The sequence below is a fragment of the Hyaena hyaena genome, unplaced genomic scaffold (genome assembly GCF_003009895.1).
Source record: "Hyaena hyaena isolate Hyena2069 unplaced genomic scaffold, ASM300989v1 scaffold_1525, whole genome shotgun sequence".
In the NCBI taxonomy this organism is placed as follows: domain Eukaryota; kingdom Metazoa; phylum Chordata; class Mammalia; order Carnivora; family Hyaenidae; genus Hyaena; species Hyaena hyaena.
Genome location: NW_024082161.1, coordinates 193,544 through 211,443, shown reverse-complemented (window position 1 = coordinate 211,443; position 17,900 = coordinate 193,544). Strand labels below are relative to the sequence as shown.

Below are 17,900 nucleotides of genomic sequence, written 5' to 3'. Positions count from 1 at the left end.
ATGGCAAGGAGTAAGAAAGAGTAAGGGTTGAGGTGTGTGGGAGTGTCCTGAAAAGGGTGGGGGAGAAGTGTAGAAATAAAAAGGGTCTTGGTTTAATTCTCCTTCGTACCCAGAGGCAGCTCTCCACAACCATCCCGACAAGCCACTTCCTCGCCCCTCATCTTGTGAAACCAGCAGAAGGGAACATGCGTGAAAGGCTGAGTGGATTCTCTCTTTCCGTATTTGCCCTTCAGTCCACTTCTGGGGCTCTGAGAACCCATCAATTAACAGGAACCAGGGTAAGCATTCAAAAGTAGACCTTTCCAATGATGAGCCAAGCCAGTTACCTTCTAGCTTGCATATTTATTGAACAAAGACTACTAAAATACACTGGGTACTTGTGAGTGCATCAGTAAAGATCACATTGTTACAAAAGCCTGCATTTTGGGCAGTGCACAACTGCAACGCTACATAAATGCCACAGATGCAGAATACTGTTTTCTTGCTCTATTTACACAGCTGATATACCTATTCTAACGAAGGAGGGGGTCGGGGAGGAAAATGCACAAGAAACTCAGTCCAGTGGGGGAGCAAGAAGAGAACGAAGAAGTACATGCATCATCCGTGTTAACAGTCAGAAGCACGACAGGGCGGGACACAGCCTGCCCTGTCAAAGGAAGAGCTACGAGACGGTTATATAAAAATTAAGGTGGGCTTTCAGACTGGCTAACACAACAACAATCCATGAGAAGATGGTATTGTCTGATTTTAGTTTTGTTTATCCATTTCACTGGGAGCAAGGACAAAAATGCAAAATCTATACCTTGCTTCTCAAAACTGCCGGAAAAGAGTGCTCTGCCTTTTTGTAAAAAAAAAATTTTTTATGAGAGGTTTTCCAACTTAGCTTTTGGAAACGGTGTAATTTGCATATATCTAAGCAGATGCCAGTGTTTTGGATTTTTTTTTTCCCATCGGGCACGTATTTTAAAAGTTTGCCCTTTCCCCCCGCAAATATCCTTTCAAACAAAAAGAACCGAAAGAGACACCTAACAATGCCTGTCAAATTATTGCTTATCTTTCTCTAAGCTAGGCAGGCGAGGCTACCGAAAAGAAGAGATTTGGTAAGTAAATTACAGTTTTGTGATTGCTCCCGCTCCACTGACTGCATGTCCAAGAGAGCCAGCCAATGAGACGTGAGTCTCTTACTCTCTCTGGTAGCATTCGCCAACCTACCACGCGGAAGAAGAAAGCCACACTGAAGACACGAGGAAAACAAGTCAATCCGGTCTAGAGAACAACATTCAGGGAAACAGAGTACCAACACCTTCTTAGAACATGGAAATAAAATATAACTCCGTCAGAGCTACCTCGCCAAGGAGCATGTTGAAAGTCCAAAATAGCACCATTCATCAGTGTCTCAGGTCCTGTGGCAGCATCTCGGTCACTTACCACAAGGAAACAATGAGTTTCAAACTACTTCTATACATCAAAAGAGTACATGGATAAAATATAGAGATATACAGACAATCGATGAACATAAACTACTAGGCTTGTTACATCTAAATGAAAAAAAAAAAATGGGGACTCTCAGCCTCTGCAAGAAGCAGTCGGGAGCTATGTGAGTGAAAAGGCAGGAGTGGACCGGTTGTGTGACAGCAGAGGGAGTCTGAGTTGTGGAAGACATCGTCGTCGAGAACCAGGCCTGAAGGCCCACCTGTAAGGGTTGTAAACGTGGATTCACAGTGTGAAATTCTGAGCGTTTTCACTTGAGTCAGAATGATTAAAAACTGGTTTGATGATACCTAGTTGTCCACTGTAAATTCTCTAAAGCAAGGCTCAGAGTCCCATAGTTTCTTCTTATACTTGATGATTTACACAGAAAAAAATCCCATATATGATACCATGACCTCATCAATACCCATACACCATATGTAATACAAATGGAGGTGTTAACGATTAAAAAGAGTAGAGGTAACTGATGCCTGGGGAGTGGAGTTCACTGCTGCCAAGTGGAGGCACGGAGGCAGCCTCGATCTCGTCATCCTTCTTGCGGTTCACCTCCTTGGGGACAGGAAGGCTTCCCTGAAAAGCAGGTGGACCCACACACAAACACACGGGGACACACACACACACACACACACACACACAAAAGGCACTTAGTCATGCTTGTGAAACCATTTGAAATTTTTTGCCTTTCCCTCCCGCCTTTTATCCTTGAACTCCTGATGTTTTGCAGAGTTTACGTATTAAACACAGTTCACCTGAATGTAAATATTAGGTCTGTGGGGGCATGAAGTAATTAAACACTAGCTGCCTTGGCTTCGGTAGAATCAAGTGCTTCTCTGATGGCCGTGCCCAGCCATGTGGGAGGCAGCATTCCCCAGAGTCAGGTTTCTGAGGGCAGTTTCTAGTATCGGACAGGGCCCAACATGAGAGCGTTAATACATTTTGCTTAAAGCGTTCGATGGCTGTGGAGGTGGGCAATTGCCTGTTTGATGACCTATAATAAAAAAATATTTAAAAGGATATTGCAGCTTGTACAAACGTAATTTATGTATGGTTTATTCTCTGAACGGCTGGCCCAGTCCACGTGGGTCTGATAATCAGAACCACACACGGGCATCAAAGGTGGATGTGGGAAAGAGGGAGACAGTGTGAAGCCCAGGCCAGGAGGGAGTGAGATCCAGCTCCGCTGGCCTGGGGCTATCCTAAATCTGTCCCCACGAGCCTGATGAGTGAGGTGGTGTTTGTGCTTCTGTCTAGAACCATCCAACCGCAGTGTGAGACTGATGCTCCTTCAAGCACCCATGAGGAGAAGCTCTCTGTCATAACCAACCAGCAAGAGGACAAGTCAAAGAAGCCACTGCCCAAGGTGTGATACCAAGTAAAGGTCTTTCGTTACCACAAATAATCTGTACGCTCCAATCAGATAAGAATAATAGTGATTTGACAACAATCTGTCTTTCAGCCAAACCTCAGGTACATTATCCAATATGGTTTTAAGAGATTTTTTCCCCCCTTTTTGTGCAGGTGACATATTCCAATAGGACATTTATAACAAACTATTTCGACTGGGTATGAGTACTTAAGGTAATAATCTTGCTGTGAGATCTGTGAGTTATCGCATTTGAATTTCTTTTTAAGAAGTCAGGAACTTTGAAATCGAATAAATGTTTTCAGCAGCCCCAGGATGAACTAAATGTAACAGATAATTTTGCTTTAATAAGTCATAGTTACTATATAGATTTTTTAGGTTAAACATTTGGTATGCCTAAATTTGGTTTTAAAAGTTTCAGACTCTGACAGCATGCTACATTTCAGGATGTAGAGAAAATCCACTCGGTACTTTAGTGTTCTAGTCTTAGATTGTGATTTAGAAGTTGTTTTGGTATAACTAAAGAGCAATAGGACCATATCAGAAAATTGAATTAAAATATAATTATCACTCACACTATTAAGGATCTAGATAAATTTCCAAAATCATTATATTGGGCAGTCTTTCAGTTGTGAAAATAATTTTAATCCTGATGTTTTGGCATATAATCCCAATATTTTTTAAAAAAACTGTAATCCTGGTACTTTTGAAATACATGTTCTTGCTTCCCTATCACCCTGTCAGCACAGTTCAAGATATGGAAAACTTGGGTTTTGGACAAATGAAGAATTCGATGGCTGCTAATTATCACAGGCCAGGAAGGGAAATCAAAAGTTCTTAAGTATTATTTCACTCAACTGCACTCTGTATGTGGTTGGCTTTAAAGTTGCTTATTTCAGTTCATCCTTAACTCTGTTCAGTTAGTATATAGTGAATATATAGAACATTACTCTGTCTCTATATAAGTCTCTCTCACACTAATTTTTTTACCTCCATGGAAAATACAAAGCAAAACCAAATGAAGAGTTGGGTGGGATTCTGGGTAATTTGGGAAGAGGTATTTCCAGGCCAAAAAATATGAAGGAGATTATTCCAGATTTGAATGTATCATTTTTTCCCCAAACAAACATTTTTCATGTTCTGAGTGCCTACTGTGGCTTGAGTACTCAGATTTTAAGGCTACCAAGATTAAAACAGAGACAAAATGTCCCCATCCATCCTGCCCTTAGTTAACTTACTGTATGGGAGACACCCAAGTGGCTGGACAGTGTGAGGCAATGGCAGTAAGCCACGCAGGCAGGTGTGCTAGCAAAGCACCCTGAGGGACCATAACCCAACAAACCTATGGGGAGAGGAGTTCGTGCGGAGAAAACGTTCTGCACATTCTCCCTTTGGAGGCCAGAATTTACTAGACTTCAGTCCTTAATTCCCATACCTCATTTTTTGAAAAACCAATAAACTCTGAAGCAACTGTAGGCTTCTGAGGCGGGGTGGGGGGGACTACCACGTAGTCTTACTTCTCCAGAAGGTGGGCCTTGTAAGAATTCAGGCAAAACTAATCCTATCTATCTTCTTCCTTCATTATCCAGCATATAATGGCTCCCAAGGACCGGGGTTCTTCAGCAATCTAGAAGGCTGGAGAAGCAGGCACAGATGTGTCCACTGACTCCCCCAGACCTGTTCTCCTGGATGCTCCCACGGCTTATCTACATCAGGGTGGATAGCCCTCTCTGCTGAGGACTGTTAGTGTTTGAATCCCCCAGTTACTCGATATGTGGCCCGGACAAATCTATTATGCTTAAGTATTCTTCACATATGGAGAGAGGAAAAGAAATTAACAGAAGACCTGAATCTCAGGATCCATTGTGCCGACCTCCTGGAGCACACCTCAGTGGAGGCAAGGCCTACAACCTGGATTGGCCTTCTAAGAAAAAGGGAGGCATTGCTGACCTCATTGAAGACCTTGCCTAGTCTTGTCACTCTGGCTGATGTCACCAGTATCATGGACTTCTGGATGGCTAAATGGGACAGAAATTATGAAAACGCTACGCTCCCCTTTCCCCCTTCCATTATCATGTCCCACCTTCAGGTGAATTATGCCCTGAGCTTCCCAGTAAAGGATGTCTAAACTTATACTACTGCTGATGGTGTGGCAGTGTGGCGGTAGCGTGGCAGGGTAGTGTCGAGGTGGTATGGTGCGGGGCCTGTGGTTGAGTGGGAGGTGGTACTGGGTGGGGGTGCGTGTGTCTTAGGAAAGCTCCAGTACACTAGCTCACCTCCACCCCAGCTCTACAAGCCAGCACAAGTGTAGCTCGAGCAGGGCCAGAATCATTTTGTTCACCTACTTTCCGAACAGTGGTTTCACTCTGCACTTTCAGAAATCCTCTGGAAGACTACAAGTGATTTAGAATTGTTTTCTCCTAATGCAAACTGCCAGTTGACACAATCTCTTCAGGTTCTGCCTGTCAGTTAAAGATAGGCAACTGCTGAAACCATTTAGTCTAAGCAAGAATTTCTCAAACATTTAAAAGTCAATATGAGCTGGGAAGGCCTCACCATTTGTCAATGACACTTAGGAAACTTTTAAATGGAAATTTTATTTTCAGTGCACTTTATGCTTCTTTCTTAATTGCAAAATCAACAGGTCAGTGGTAAAAAGTACAGTCCTCCTCATTAAGGTCAAATTGATATTTAACGGGCAAGTCCAAAGGTATTTACCCTAAAAACTGGTAAATGTTGTTGCTGTTGGAAATGGTGCTAAAATCCACAATGTAACTTTGACAAATTTTCTTAAGGCAGAGGATTGTCACACCTAAGATGTCAGAACAATGAAAGCATGTGTGTAGAAAATATTTTTAGGCTTAAAAATTAGAAGAAAGAAAAATAATAGGTTTGTTTTTGTTTCTTGGGTAATTTCATCAGACATTTGGGCACTATTACCAGACAAAAGTGTCCCCATCCCCTATCTTTAAGATATTTTTCATTTTAGTCATCATACATGAGTTTATCTACCCAAATGGAACAAACTGGAAACCTGTAAAATGTACATTTGATAAACTGATTCCACTATTCTTATATGAAGATTTACTTTGGACTGGTCAAGAAAAGAAGATAATGTGAACTTTAAGAGTCGTAGGACTTTAGTATATCTTATCATGTCAATAGATTATTATTGTAGACTAAATGGATATTAAAAAGGAAACTGATTTTAACTGCCTCTAAATTGAAAAAAAAAATTAACAAAACAGTAGGTGGGAATCTTACCTTAGGAAGCCTTCCCTCCATTTCCTTATTTGGAAATGGTTCTTGACTGACCCAGACACAGAGCTCTGGGTAATAAACCTACAGAGACATAAAAGCACACACGTTCAAGTTAAAAACAGCATCCACTCTGACACCACATGGGATCAACTTCATGAGCTCAATCCCCCTCAATGTCACTTATTTCCTGACTGCAACTTGGAGCGCTGGGGAAGCCCATTCCCTCTTTGAGACTGTGTGGGCTTCCAAATGTATACTGCACTTGGGAGAGTTCTGGCTCAGTGTCTCCCAAGACTAAGGCCAACAGAGCAAAGATGTCGATCTTTGTTACCTTTTGCATGCCAAAAGGCAGCCTCATGACAGAAGTGGCTGAGCAAACTAAGGTACCGGGGAGGCCTAACTTTCAAAGCAACCTACGATAAGTACACTTGCAAAACGCCATGAGATAAATGTGCCACACACCCACAAAACACTGTTAGGGTTATTCTGATAATTGGTTACAAAGTTCAACATTATGCACAAAGCAGGAGGGCAGGAACAAGCAGCCTGCATTCTCCCCAGGTCCGTGTGGCCACTGGCAACACTGCCCGGTGCCTGAAAAGTAGCAGAGCGTCTGAGAGAGAGGCAGGGAGATGGGCAGTATGGTCATGAATGATTCAGAGAAGAGCAGCTGATGAATCTGGGGGTGGGGGCTGAGCTGGGACAAGGTGGAGAGCGTGAGTCAAACTGAGTAATTCTTCTTTAAATATACAGAGGGTATTATCATAAAAAGGTTGCTGACCAGCTGTTTTCCATCTCTGGGAAAGACAGGAGTAGGGGGTTAGGAATTAAATTACAGCATGGATTTAGGTCAGCTATAAGGAAGGACTTGGCATAAGAATTGTTAAATTACTAAAAGAATTTCAAGAAAACTGTGAAATCTCCTTTAAGAAATTTAGAACCAGAATCTAACAACCATCTGCCAGAGTTAATTCACATTTGAGATAGCCCTGCTTGAAGGGAGGGGAAAGGAAGGGAGAAAATTAGAGAAGATTCCCTCCAGATCGGATTTACTAAATGCTCTAAATAAGCCTCACATTTAATAAATAATATTAAGAATCACATCTCCTTACTAGGTTAACGTTTTTGGTTTTGGAAGCTGTAGATGTGGCAGCCTAGTCACTGGGCTAAGTGCAATGTTTTCAGTGTCCCAGGCAATCCACTTGATCAGGGGCCCTGAGGTAGGAGCCGTGGATGGCTGTGTTGGTTCTTTGGGGTCGTCTAACAGTACCCATCTTTGCCGTATTCCCGTAACCTCTGTGGCACATCCCAGTTAGTTTTGTGTATATTGCCCTAATATATCCTGACAATAAACCTGTAAATCTTCTCATTTCAGAGATGGGAAAACAGAACCTCAAAAAGGTCACCCACTTGCCCAAAGCCACACCATGAGTGTAGGATAGGCCGTGAACTCAAACCACATTTCCAGATTCTCGACTTCAGTTTTTCCCACTACCCCAATGCCCTCAAATCACCCCAGAATGCAAACTGCCTATCACTGCTCTCAAAATTACACCAGTCCACGGGCAGCACACACAGTTAGATCTTCAATATTTGAGCGCTCATTCTGCAGGAACTGGACCTATTTTCTGACTTTGGACAGGTCTGCTTTCTGGGCCATGTGGTTCCCCCAGCCCGAACCTCCTTCCTCTTGTTCAGCTTCCCCCTCCTCTGCTCAGATCCTTCTGGGAGAAGTCCACCATCTGCCTTATTTGGGACAGACAAGTCACCCCTGACATTCCAAGTTTTTTTTTAAGGCTTAAAACCCTGTCACGGCATACAAAATACCAGTTAGTGCTTAATTTAAGGAGATTCCCAACTGGGATCAAGTGTAGATTCACTTAATATAAAATGATTATATTTTTACACTACTACCTTTAAAAGCATGCTTTAAAGTACAATTTGAAATGCTACACATATAGCAAGAAATAAAGTTCCATTGTAAACCAAAAATGTTGATAAAAATACATGTAAAAAATTAGGCACATGGACACAATGAGAAGTAACATCAAGTAAATGTTACGGCTGTGTTTTTAAGCTTTTCTGTGACACTCCATTTTAACAAAATGACACTCCTTTAGGATTTAACTTCCAGGTTCAAAGCATCGCTATGAAAGCCACTCAAGTCCAATCTGCAGGGGAAAATAGCTTGCCTCATAAATCATTATACTTATTACTCTTAGAATTTTTCTAAGAGCTTTTTTTTTTTAATAACAACAGTCATTGATGGTTTTTTGTTTTTTTTTTTTTTTTTGCCAAAGAATTCAGGAACATGAGTATCTGATAGCAAAACCCACAACTAAGAAAACTTCCTCCTTCCCTAACCCAAATTTGTGCTTTTGAAACATATTAATTTAGCCACAAATTGGCCAAGGGCACTTCTAATTAGGCATTTTTTAGTGTTTGAATCATAAAGTAATCATTGTGTGCTTTAGGAAAAAGAAATGTCACTTTGGCCTTGTGGTAAATTCTTCCAGTCTCCTCGAGACTCCTAACTCGAAGCCAAAAATGGCAGGGATAGAGAAATCTGTTACATTCTTAAAACTTGCTTGGTTGGTCTCTAAGAACTCAGCATACTCCCAGATATAGCATCCAAAGGGGATATTTAAACTTTTTATGGATTTGGAAAAGTTGGTCGATTATTGGAAATACGTACCATCTACATGACAACTTGGTTCGTTCTTGTTTTTTTTTTGTTTTTTTTTTAAATTTTTTTTTTTTTAATGTTTTATTTATTTCTAGGAGAGAGAGAGAGAGAGAGACAGCATGAGCAGGGGAGGGTCAGAGAGAGAGGGAGTCACAGACTGAAACAGGCTCCAGGCTCTGAGCTGGCAGTCAGCACAGAGCCCGACGCGGGGCTTGAACCCACGAACCGCGAGATCATGACCTAAGCGAAAGTCGGACGCTTAACCGACTAAGCCACCCAGGCGCCCCGGTTCGTTCTTGTAACAGTGGTGTTTTGAGTGAGACTCTAAGACAAAGGACTTAAGGGAGAAGTTCGGGGACAACCATTAGCCTTGCTCTCAGATACTTCAGAACACCTTTGCCCGTGCATGCATTCATGAAGCACCTGCAGTGTTCCGGGACACTGCTAGATTCTAGGGATTGCAAGAAGAGAGTTACTGCCTCCTAGGGGCGCAAATCTAGTTGCTGCGGGGGGGAGGGGCGTTGGTGACGGACCTTCTAGAAAGATCATTTTATACAAGTGTGTTCTATGGGCTGAATCGTGCATCTCTCACATACAAAATTCCTGTCAGAAACCTAACTCCCAGTTGGAATGTGCGTATGTTTGAATACAGGGTTTTTGAAGAGGTAATTAAGTTAAAATGAGCTCATCAGGGTGGGCCCTAACCCAGTAAAACTGGTGTCTTTATCGGGAGGAAATGAGGACAGGGACACACATAGAGGAAAGACCACGTGAGGACATAGGGAGAAGATGACCATCGACAAGCCAAGGAAACAGCCTCAGAAGAAACCAGCCCTGCTGACAGGTTGACCTCAGAGTTCCTGACTCCAGAACTGTGGGAAAACAAAGTTCTGTTGTTTAAGCCACCTAATCAGTGGTACTTTGTCTTGGCAGCCCAAGCAAATTAATAGTGTGCTTTAAGTGCAATTTAAAAAAATGTATAGGTTATGTCAAATGCAATAGCTGTTAGAACGTGTCTCAACAGACTAAAGAAACAAAACCAACATTCAGCAAACCATCCAGTTGTATTGTCAACAGAGGAAATGGGGATGGCGGTGAGCAGATCTGGGAGGGCATCCAATGGTTACAAGATGCAAGCCAAGGAAGATAGTGGGTTCAGGATAAGGGTGTAATGAGCTCCGTGTGGGACAGCACCCGATGGCCAGGAGGTCTTGCTGCAGCTCTCAGTGGCCATAATAGTGACAGCACAAATCCAACCCCACAGGCTGTACCCAGTCTTTTACCTGGTTCTGGATATCAGGTGCTGGGAATATACGGGTCAGAAAACGGGGCTAAGTTGATCTGCCTTCCTGAAGTCCATCTGTTCTTGCTGGATCCTAAACCTATTCATTCTTTTTGGTCCTGGTCAATTGAGACTCCAAAGGTGGACACATGGCTTCAACTCATTCCATTCACTCAGTTTTCTGGATTCACGTTTGTGTTTTTCATGAAGGCCAATTAAGCTTTTTCTTTTTTAAACTTCATAGAGTTTTCTATTGGTGGTAGTGGTTTACATGTCAGAAATGTAAGCGTTCTGGGTAATACAGATGGCAGTCCCTAGAAACTATTGTTTAATTAAACAAGTAAACCAAAGTTTGCCGTAATCTTCACAATAGAAGACTGTATTCTTTTAACAGGAAGATACATATTCTTTTGAAGTATTCTATATATTTCATATATAAAAAATTTTGTAAAATCTTCAAAACCCTCTGGAATACTATTTTTTTTAGAAGTCAGGAATCAGAGAAACAAGCTATATCCTCACAACAATTAAGAAAACCTGAGTGAGAAAATACAGAGGCAAGGAAAATTTTACTGTTTTAAACTGGAGAACACACAAAAGTTTTGCTTGACAGCACTCTCCACAATAGCTAAAACATGGAAAGAGCCTAAGTGTCCATCAACAGATGAATGGATCCAGAAGATGTGGTTTATCTATACCATGGAATACTACATGGCAATGAGAAAGAATGAAATCTGGCCATGTGTAGCAACATGGATGGACCTTGAGGGTGTTATGCTGAGCGAAATAAGTCAGGCAGAGAAGGACAAATATCATATGTTTGCACGTATAGGAGGCTTAGGAGGAACTTGACGGAGGAACAAGGGGGAGGAGAAGGGCGGAAATGGTGGGGGAAAGGGAGAGAGGCAAACCATGAGAGACTCTTGAATGCTGACAAAAACTGAGGACTGATGGATGTGGGGGGGCAGGGGGGATGGGCATGGAGGAGGGCACTTTGGGGATGAGCACTGAGTGTTATGTAGAAACTAATTTGACAATAAACTATTTGTAAAAAAAAAAAAAAAAAAGTTTTGCTTGAATTCTGGGAAAGGCTGAGTGTTCATGCTTGTCACTGAATATATTAGTTAATGCATCTTTTTTTTACAGTGCTACATTATCTGACAACTAGGTTTAAAAACAACAGAACTGACATAAAGAACTACTTTGGCTTACATACACTAGTTGTGATGGATACATATTTAGATATCCATGGCCAACTCTTAGGTAAAACTAAATTTTTGCTTTTAAGTATATTAAATATATTTAAACTCACTGTATATTTAAATACAGTTTTATGGTAAAAATGTACTTTTTCTTACTGATTCTCTTCCATGTGTTTGATGCTTGGGTATTTAACTCTTCAACATACAAGTTGAGAATAAAATGCTCATGGTCTCACCTTTTTAAAGTGAAACCTTAAAAAGGTTTTGTTTTCTTTCTTCCTTTCTCTCTTTCTTGGCTTGTTTTACTCTCTGGATAGTGCCTTAGGAAAATACTACATATTTTTCGGTCCATACAGTAATTAGCTTGCCAATAATTATTACTTGGTATCCAGGTTAGAAAAACAAAATGTGGGGGGAATCAGAGACCATTCCTGCAAGGTCCTAAAATCATACAAACTTGATTATCACTTAAATTCTTTTTTAAACCTCTCCTAAGCTTTTCATTTAATATCTTGCAGTGTGTTTTCCAATAGTATTGTCCACACACAGAATCCAACTAGTTGTCATGTTTCTATGTCAATCCTACCACTTCTTTGCTACGTGTAAAATTCTAATTATCTATTTACCACCTGCTTGTAAATTTGTGTTTTCCTCTCTTCACTTCCTGTCTTTAGCAGTGGCTCTTTGAAGAGACTGTTATAGGAGAATGATCCTCAAAGGAAGGTGCATGGCTATTTCAGAGCCTGAACACATCACATATGTATGTGCAGCTTACTTAATTGGTGAACATACCTTCTTAGCAACCTGCTATGAAGATGTTGCATGGCTTGGTTGTTAATGACCACAATTATTCCATCCTTGGTGGAGTTCTGTGTGCTTAAGGAATGCACACACATGGCCCTTTTATGACCTAACAAGGACAGGTGCCCACCCCCTGCAATTAGGAAAACAGACCAGGGCAGCAGGTGTCCAGCCTGCATAATTAATTCTTCAAACAGCAAAGAAGCATATTTCATAATCTCTCTGCCAATTAAACAGTATGTGTGTGCGTGTCTGCCTGTGTACATGTTCTGTTCTGACTAATTGGCTGGGAGGTCATGAAAGCCGGTTCTGTATTACAAGGAGAATTTATATGCATATACATGTACTTCATTTCTGCAAATACCCTTTGAAGTGGTGCTATTAAGACTCTCCCTCAAAAGCTACTCTGCTCCCAGGTGTTGCTGGCCATGTGAGAGGGCAGAATGTAAACTGAAACCATAAATGAGTTACAAGGATCATTTTCTCTGAACAGCATTACATCAAAGATTAGATGGTGCCAAAAGATGATGCACTGAGCTCTCTCTCTAGAGACCTAGTCTTAGCGATCTGCCTAACCCTGTGAGTGCTGTCTGGAGATGGAGCACACCATGGAGGAAAGGCCCTGCAACCAGAAGATAGATAAAAATACACAACACTGGGCCATTCAGATAACATAAGAAACCTCTGCATACTCTGGAAAGTGGACTAAGTGTTAGTTGGTGCCTAAGTTGGCAAACATTCTTGTTTGGAAACTAAATGAAACATGCAGCCACCTAAACACACACACACACACACACACACACACACACACACACACACGAGCTGGCTGCGATAACAATGGGTAATTACAGAGAAAGCATTACAGACACCTGACTACTGCACTCAGCCATAAATGCTGTCCTGCTAGAAAGGAAACCGGGGCCTTTTAGGGCACTGTGGTATTGCTGCACTTGCTGACACTCTCAGCTTTTCTGTGGCCTGACAGGTTCTTCACCTGTAGAAACGGGGTTAGAGGAGACAACTGTGGTTCAAGGAGGAAGATAACGAGAGCTCACAGATTGGCTAAGCTCACTGGCATGAGCTTTGCTTCAGGTGCGTATGTCCACTATGGGTACAGAAAATGCCCATGTTTTATTCCCATGCAGCATATTATGTTACTGCCAACGTTACATGTGAGGCAGGCAAAAGACTCAGAATGCTTTACTTTGTGAGTTGGGGTGTCTGAAACAAGCTGTGTAGACTTTCATAGTAAAATTCTTTAAATTCACTCTGCTCGTCATGAAGCCATCTTGAGAGGCCGCTGATGAATATGTGGGAACCTGACAGCTGTGGAATTTTATTTCTAGATTTCAACGAGGCAGAGAAAGGAAAAGGAAATCTCCTCACTGGCAACAAAATGAAAGTGTTTACATGTGAAATTAATCGTCAGCACAAAGAGCCTTCCCAGTCACTCTGTTCCACAATATAATATGCTGCTTGTTCGGTGGCTGAGTCTTTAAAAATTTGATTTCTAAGAATAATAGCAAAGACTTTCAAGAGGAGCCACGGATCAAGGCAGGAGCGAGCCCCGAAAGGTTAACACCATGATCCAACTTTGCTTTTTCACCACTATCTGAGATGGTTATGTGATTTGTCGGGGCTTTGATGGTGCCTGGTTCAAGGCAGGGTGCAGCAGCTGGCTAATTTGAGCGTAGTGAACACCGAGGTCAGCTGCAAACATGTGTGTTGTGCAAACTCCTCCTCTCACCCCAGCCTCATTCCTTTCCAACAGGAACATGCTCAGCACAAAGCAATCCACCTAAAGACTCCATAAATCCAAAAAAGGGAGTTACTGATCGAGGAATTCTCAGATTTCTGCCAAGGCACCCTCCCCTGGGCTGGAGGTCAGCCTGGTACAGTAATCGGAGCCAAACTGTGGACTGGACTCAAGGAATTAAGTTGAACGCTTCAAATCTTGACTTTTAATAGACGATTTTTCTTTTCGGTGATGAAGACAAAACAAAGTACGAACAGCTGATAACAGCCCAAAGTAAACCAGAAGAAAAAGTACAAGAACAAAGCTTGGAAACAAATCTCATAAGGGATATCTAAGGAGAGATTTTTCCAAACAAAGGGAAAAAATAAAGCAGCTTTTTAAAGCTCTGGTTTGAGATTAGGCAGTTTGTGAATGAACAATAAGAAAGTAAAGGCCACAAAACAAGATATTTGCTCTTTTCAGCAGAAAAAAAATACTGGCCTTTGTTAACTAGCAGCAAAACAAAAAAAGGGGGGGGCCTCAGGCATTTAAGCACAGCATAAGTTTTTCCTTGACTCTATGACCTCAACAAATATGTTAATAAAATCTTTTACCTCCCTGGAGTGGAAACAGACTAAATATTTACTTAACACATTGGGTTTCTAAGTCTGGACCACCTTATTCCCTCATACAAATTGGTTTTTATTTGTAATTAAGGAATTAGAAACACTATATTTTGCAATGTTTCTACTTTTAGAATGAAAGACAAGAAGGAGGGAAGGAAAGAAGAAAAAGAAGGAAGGCAGGGCAGGCGTTGGGGGAAGAAAGGGAGACAAAGAAGAAAACTATACTGCACTCAGGACAACAAAGTGCACTTGTGAATTTCTGCACGGTATTCTCTGTCACAAATGAGAGTAATGCTGCTGATACGCTTTCCAATACCAGACATCTGGAGCAAACAGGACTTTTTCCAAGCACATTCCAAGGTTAATAGGAAACATCTCGTCTTGCTTTTATTAGCTGGTTTAATGTTAGGTATGCTGGGTTTCACCTTCAAATTAACTATAAGAAGTCTGATTTCTACTCACCAAGAATGCCATTTTTTTCCTTCGTCTTGTCTTAAAATATGTGCTGCTCACTAAAACCTTATGAAAATTTTCACCAACCACACAGAAGTCCTCAAAAATCAGTTTCTTTGTTCAAGTCCTCAATCAAAGGCTAGCATTTTTTTTTTTTTTATCTAGAACTGAGAATTTTGGATTTTTGTTGCTCTAGGTGGATGAAGAGATAGCCAGGTGCTTTTGAGGAGTTTGTGGAAATATCAAAGCATTCCTCTTGCTGACATATTCGAGACTGTGCAGAAAGTGCATTTTATCCCCAAGTGCTCATTCCCACAGAAATTGCTCCTTCTTCCCATTAGCATGCCCTCTTCAGCTGGCAGCCACAAAGCCCCCAGCACCGAGCCCGAGTCACTCTGTGGCTCCACGCTTGCCCCACACTGCCATGGTCATTTAAAGCTGCTACCTCTTCCAACAGTCAGCATCGTAACAGATCTCCAGATTTGGAGGCAAAGTAATTTCTATTGCAAGAGGCTGTAATTAAAACTGGTTTAAATCAGATGCTAGCTGACTGTCTTATAAAAAGTTTGGCTTTTAGGGGCGCCTGGGTGGCTTAGTTGGTTAAGCGTCCGACTTTCGCTTAGGTCATGATCTCGCGGTTTGTGGGTTCGGGCCCTGCGTCGGGCTCTGTGCTGACTGCCAACTCAGAGCCTGGAGCCTATTTCAGAGACTGTGTCTCCCTCTCTCTCTGACCCTCCCCTGCTCATGCTGTCTCTCTCTCTCTCTCCTAGAAATAAATAAAACATTAAAAAAATTTTTTTAAATAAAAAAAATAAAAAATAAAAAAGGAAAAATAAGTCAGATCTGTACCCACATGCTGTTAAGTGCTCGGGTCACAGAGAAGCCACTAAGAGGCTTCCATAACCTGTCCTCTACGAAAACTGGCAAAAAACTAAAAGTACAAGAGGGAGAGAGTAAGATTGGGGTGGATGTGCACCACCTGGATTTTTAGCCTCACTGACAGGGGGCATGGTCTGATTCAGGAGGTTCTCTCTGATGAGGGCTCAGTCAGGCAGTGCCGTGGGAAGCAAACAAGATCCAAAGGGGAACCCAAACTGATAATGGTGTTTCAGGACTGGGAGTCACTGAAGACACCAACACCTGAAGAGTGTGAAGGTAACTGCAAAAGGAAAGAGGAATGCCAACTTAGGAGGCAAGGTTCCTTCACTTATGTTCTAGTGCACATGAAAAAGCAAGTACTCAAAACGCAGGCCTTCATTCTAAGTCCTGACTGCATTCTCCAACAACAGAATACTTTGACCTCACGGTTTTGGTTCTCTCCCCCTCAGTCTCTCTTCCCTTGTAAACCAATCATCAAAACACGACTTCTCCAAAGGAAGAGAACTATGAACAATACACAGGAGTTGCTGGAACCCACGAAGGCAGAGCATGTAAATTCGGAGACCCCGGTTTTCTGTGGAAACACGCATGCGGTTGCACTATAATGTCTTTAGTCACGTTTCCCAGGTGTTTATTGAATCCTCAGTGTGGTTCCAAGGATGCAGTGCACCAATATATCACGGTGCCGCAACTGGCTGAGGCGCACGAGTAAGGGCATCTGGGCTAGCTGCCATTTCCGTCATCCTTACCATTTTACAGATGAGAATACTGAGGGAGACCCATCCACAGAACCCAGCAGTGGAGAAGACAGGATGCAAGCCCAGCCTCTCCTCTCGTAGAATACTATTTGTCAACATCGACCTCCTCTGCCAGTTGCCCAAGGCCACCCAGAGTGCCTACGTGAGCTCCCCTGAGAGCAGGGGCCTGTCTTCAAACCCCTCCCTCCTCCCCTCCCCCCCGCCCGCCAAGCACAGGAGGCCCTGAGCATCTCTGCTTAGTGTCCTAGTGATGAATTTCTGATATCAAGAGGCATTTTCTCAAAAATATTTGTTTCTCTGCTGCCTGTGTTTCTGATGACCAGCTGCCCTCAAAAATAACTTGCCTAAAAACCAACGAGCACTATCTGAAAGCAGAGAGGGTTTGCTCTCCAGTATCCATGTGTTGCCACAGTCCTTGAGGAAAGACTGCTCTTAGACCAGCAACTCCAGCTTGGTTACGTTAAGACTTTGGATCTAATTGAACGCAAGCTATACTGGTCATCACACTTTTGTCTTTTTTCAATTTTCCCTGGAAGGAAATGTTTAGAACAAAACAAGTATCTAGCAATCACTGCAGCTAATTACAAAGGGCATTTGCTGAGAAACCAAATTGTTTTAATATGACCCCCAAATGAACTCTCAAAACAACTTCTCGGAGGGCCTAGCAATGCACAGTCTAATTCAGAATATCTGTCATCAGATGTATGTGAAATCATGTTCACTGTAACTATGCTTTCCAACATTTCAATTTAAAAACAAACTGCTTAAAGGAGAATTAAAACCTTATCTTTATCAATGATCTTCAAATATACAAACCATTATAGTTGACCCTTTTACAACTTGGGGTTCAGAGGCACCAACAGCCTGCGCAAAAATCTGTGTGCAACTTTTCACTCCCCCCAAACTTAACTATTAATAGCCATAATTAACACATATTTCATATCATACATACTATGTACTGCATTCTCGTAATAAAGGAAGCTAGAGAAAAGGAAATGTTACTAAGAAAATCACAGGGAAAATACATTTACTGTCCTGTATTTATAAAAAGTCTGCATATAAGTGGACCTGCACAGTTCAAACCTGTGTTGTTCAAGGGTCAACTCTACTACATAAAAATATGAAATGATCCTAGTGGAGGAAGAAAAGCAACACTTAAGAGCCCAGAGAGACAGTGCATAAACTACTAAGAATGGCAATTCAGAAAGAACAAATGTAACCTGACTCCATTTGGAAACTTTTAATTAATGTAGAAGAAATGTAGATATTCCTAAAGACAGAAAAACGGAAAAACAGAGATGGGGTAACAAGCCAATGAGTTATTATCATGGTGCTAAATAGCAAGTAAGTAGCATGTGATCCC

General features: G+C 41.8%; 1 protein-coding gene across 2 annotated transcripts in view; it reads right to left on the bottom strand.

The window, feature by feature from the left end:
* Positions 1-322: 322 nt before the first annotated feature.
* The window catches only part of LOC120225874 (neuronal regeneration related protein), a 30,074-nt gene continuing 12,496 nt past the window's right edge, over positions 323-17,900 (bottom strand). For both annotated transcript variants that reach the window (XM_039224057.1, XM_039224056.1), the window contains exons 4-5: positions 6,119-6,196; positions 323-2,061 (exon numbers count right to left, since the gene is read on the bottom strand). In XM_039224057.1, coding sequence (XP_039079988.1) covers positions 1,936-2,061; positions 6,119-6,196 — 204 coding nt within the window. In that variant the 3' untranslated portion in view covers positions 323-1,935. The remainder of the gene's footprint in view (positions 2,062-6,118; positions 6,197-17,900) is intronic.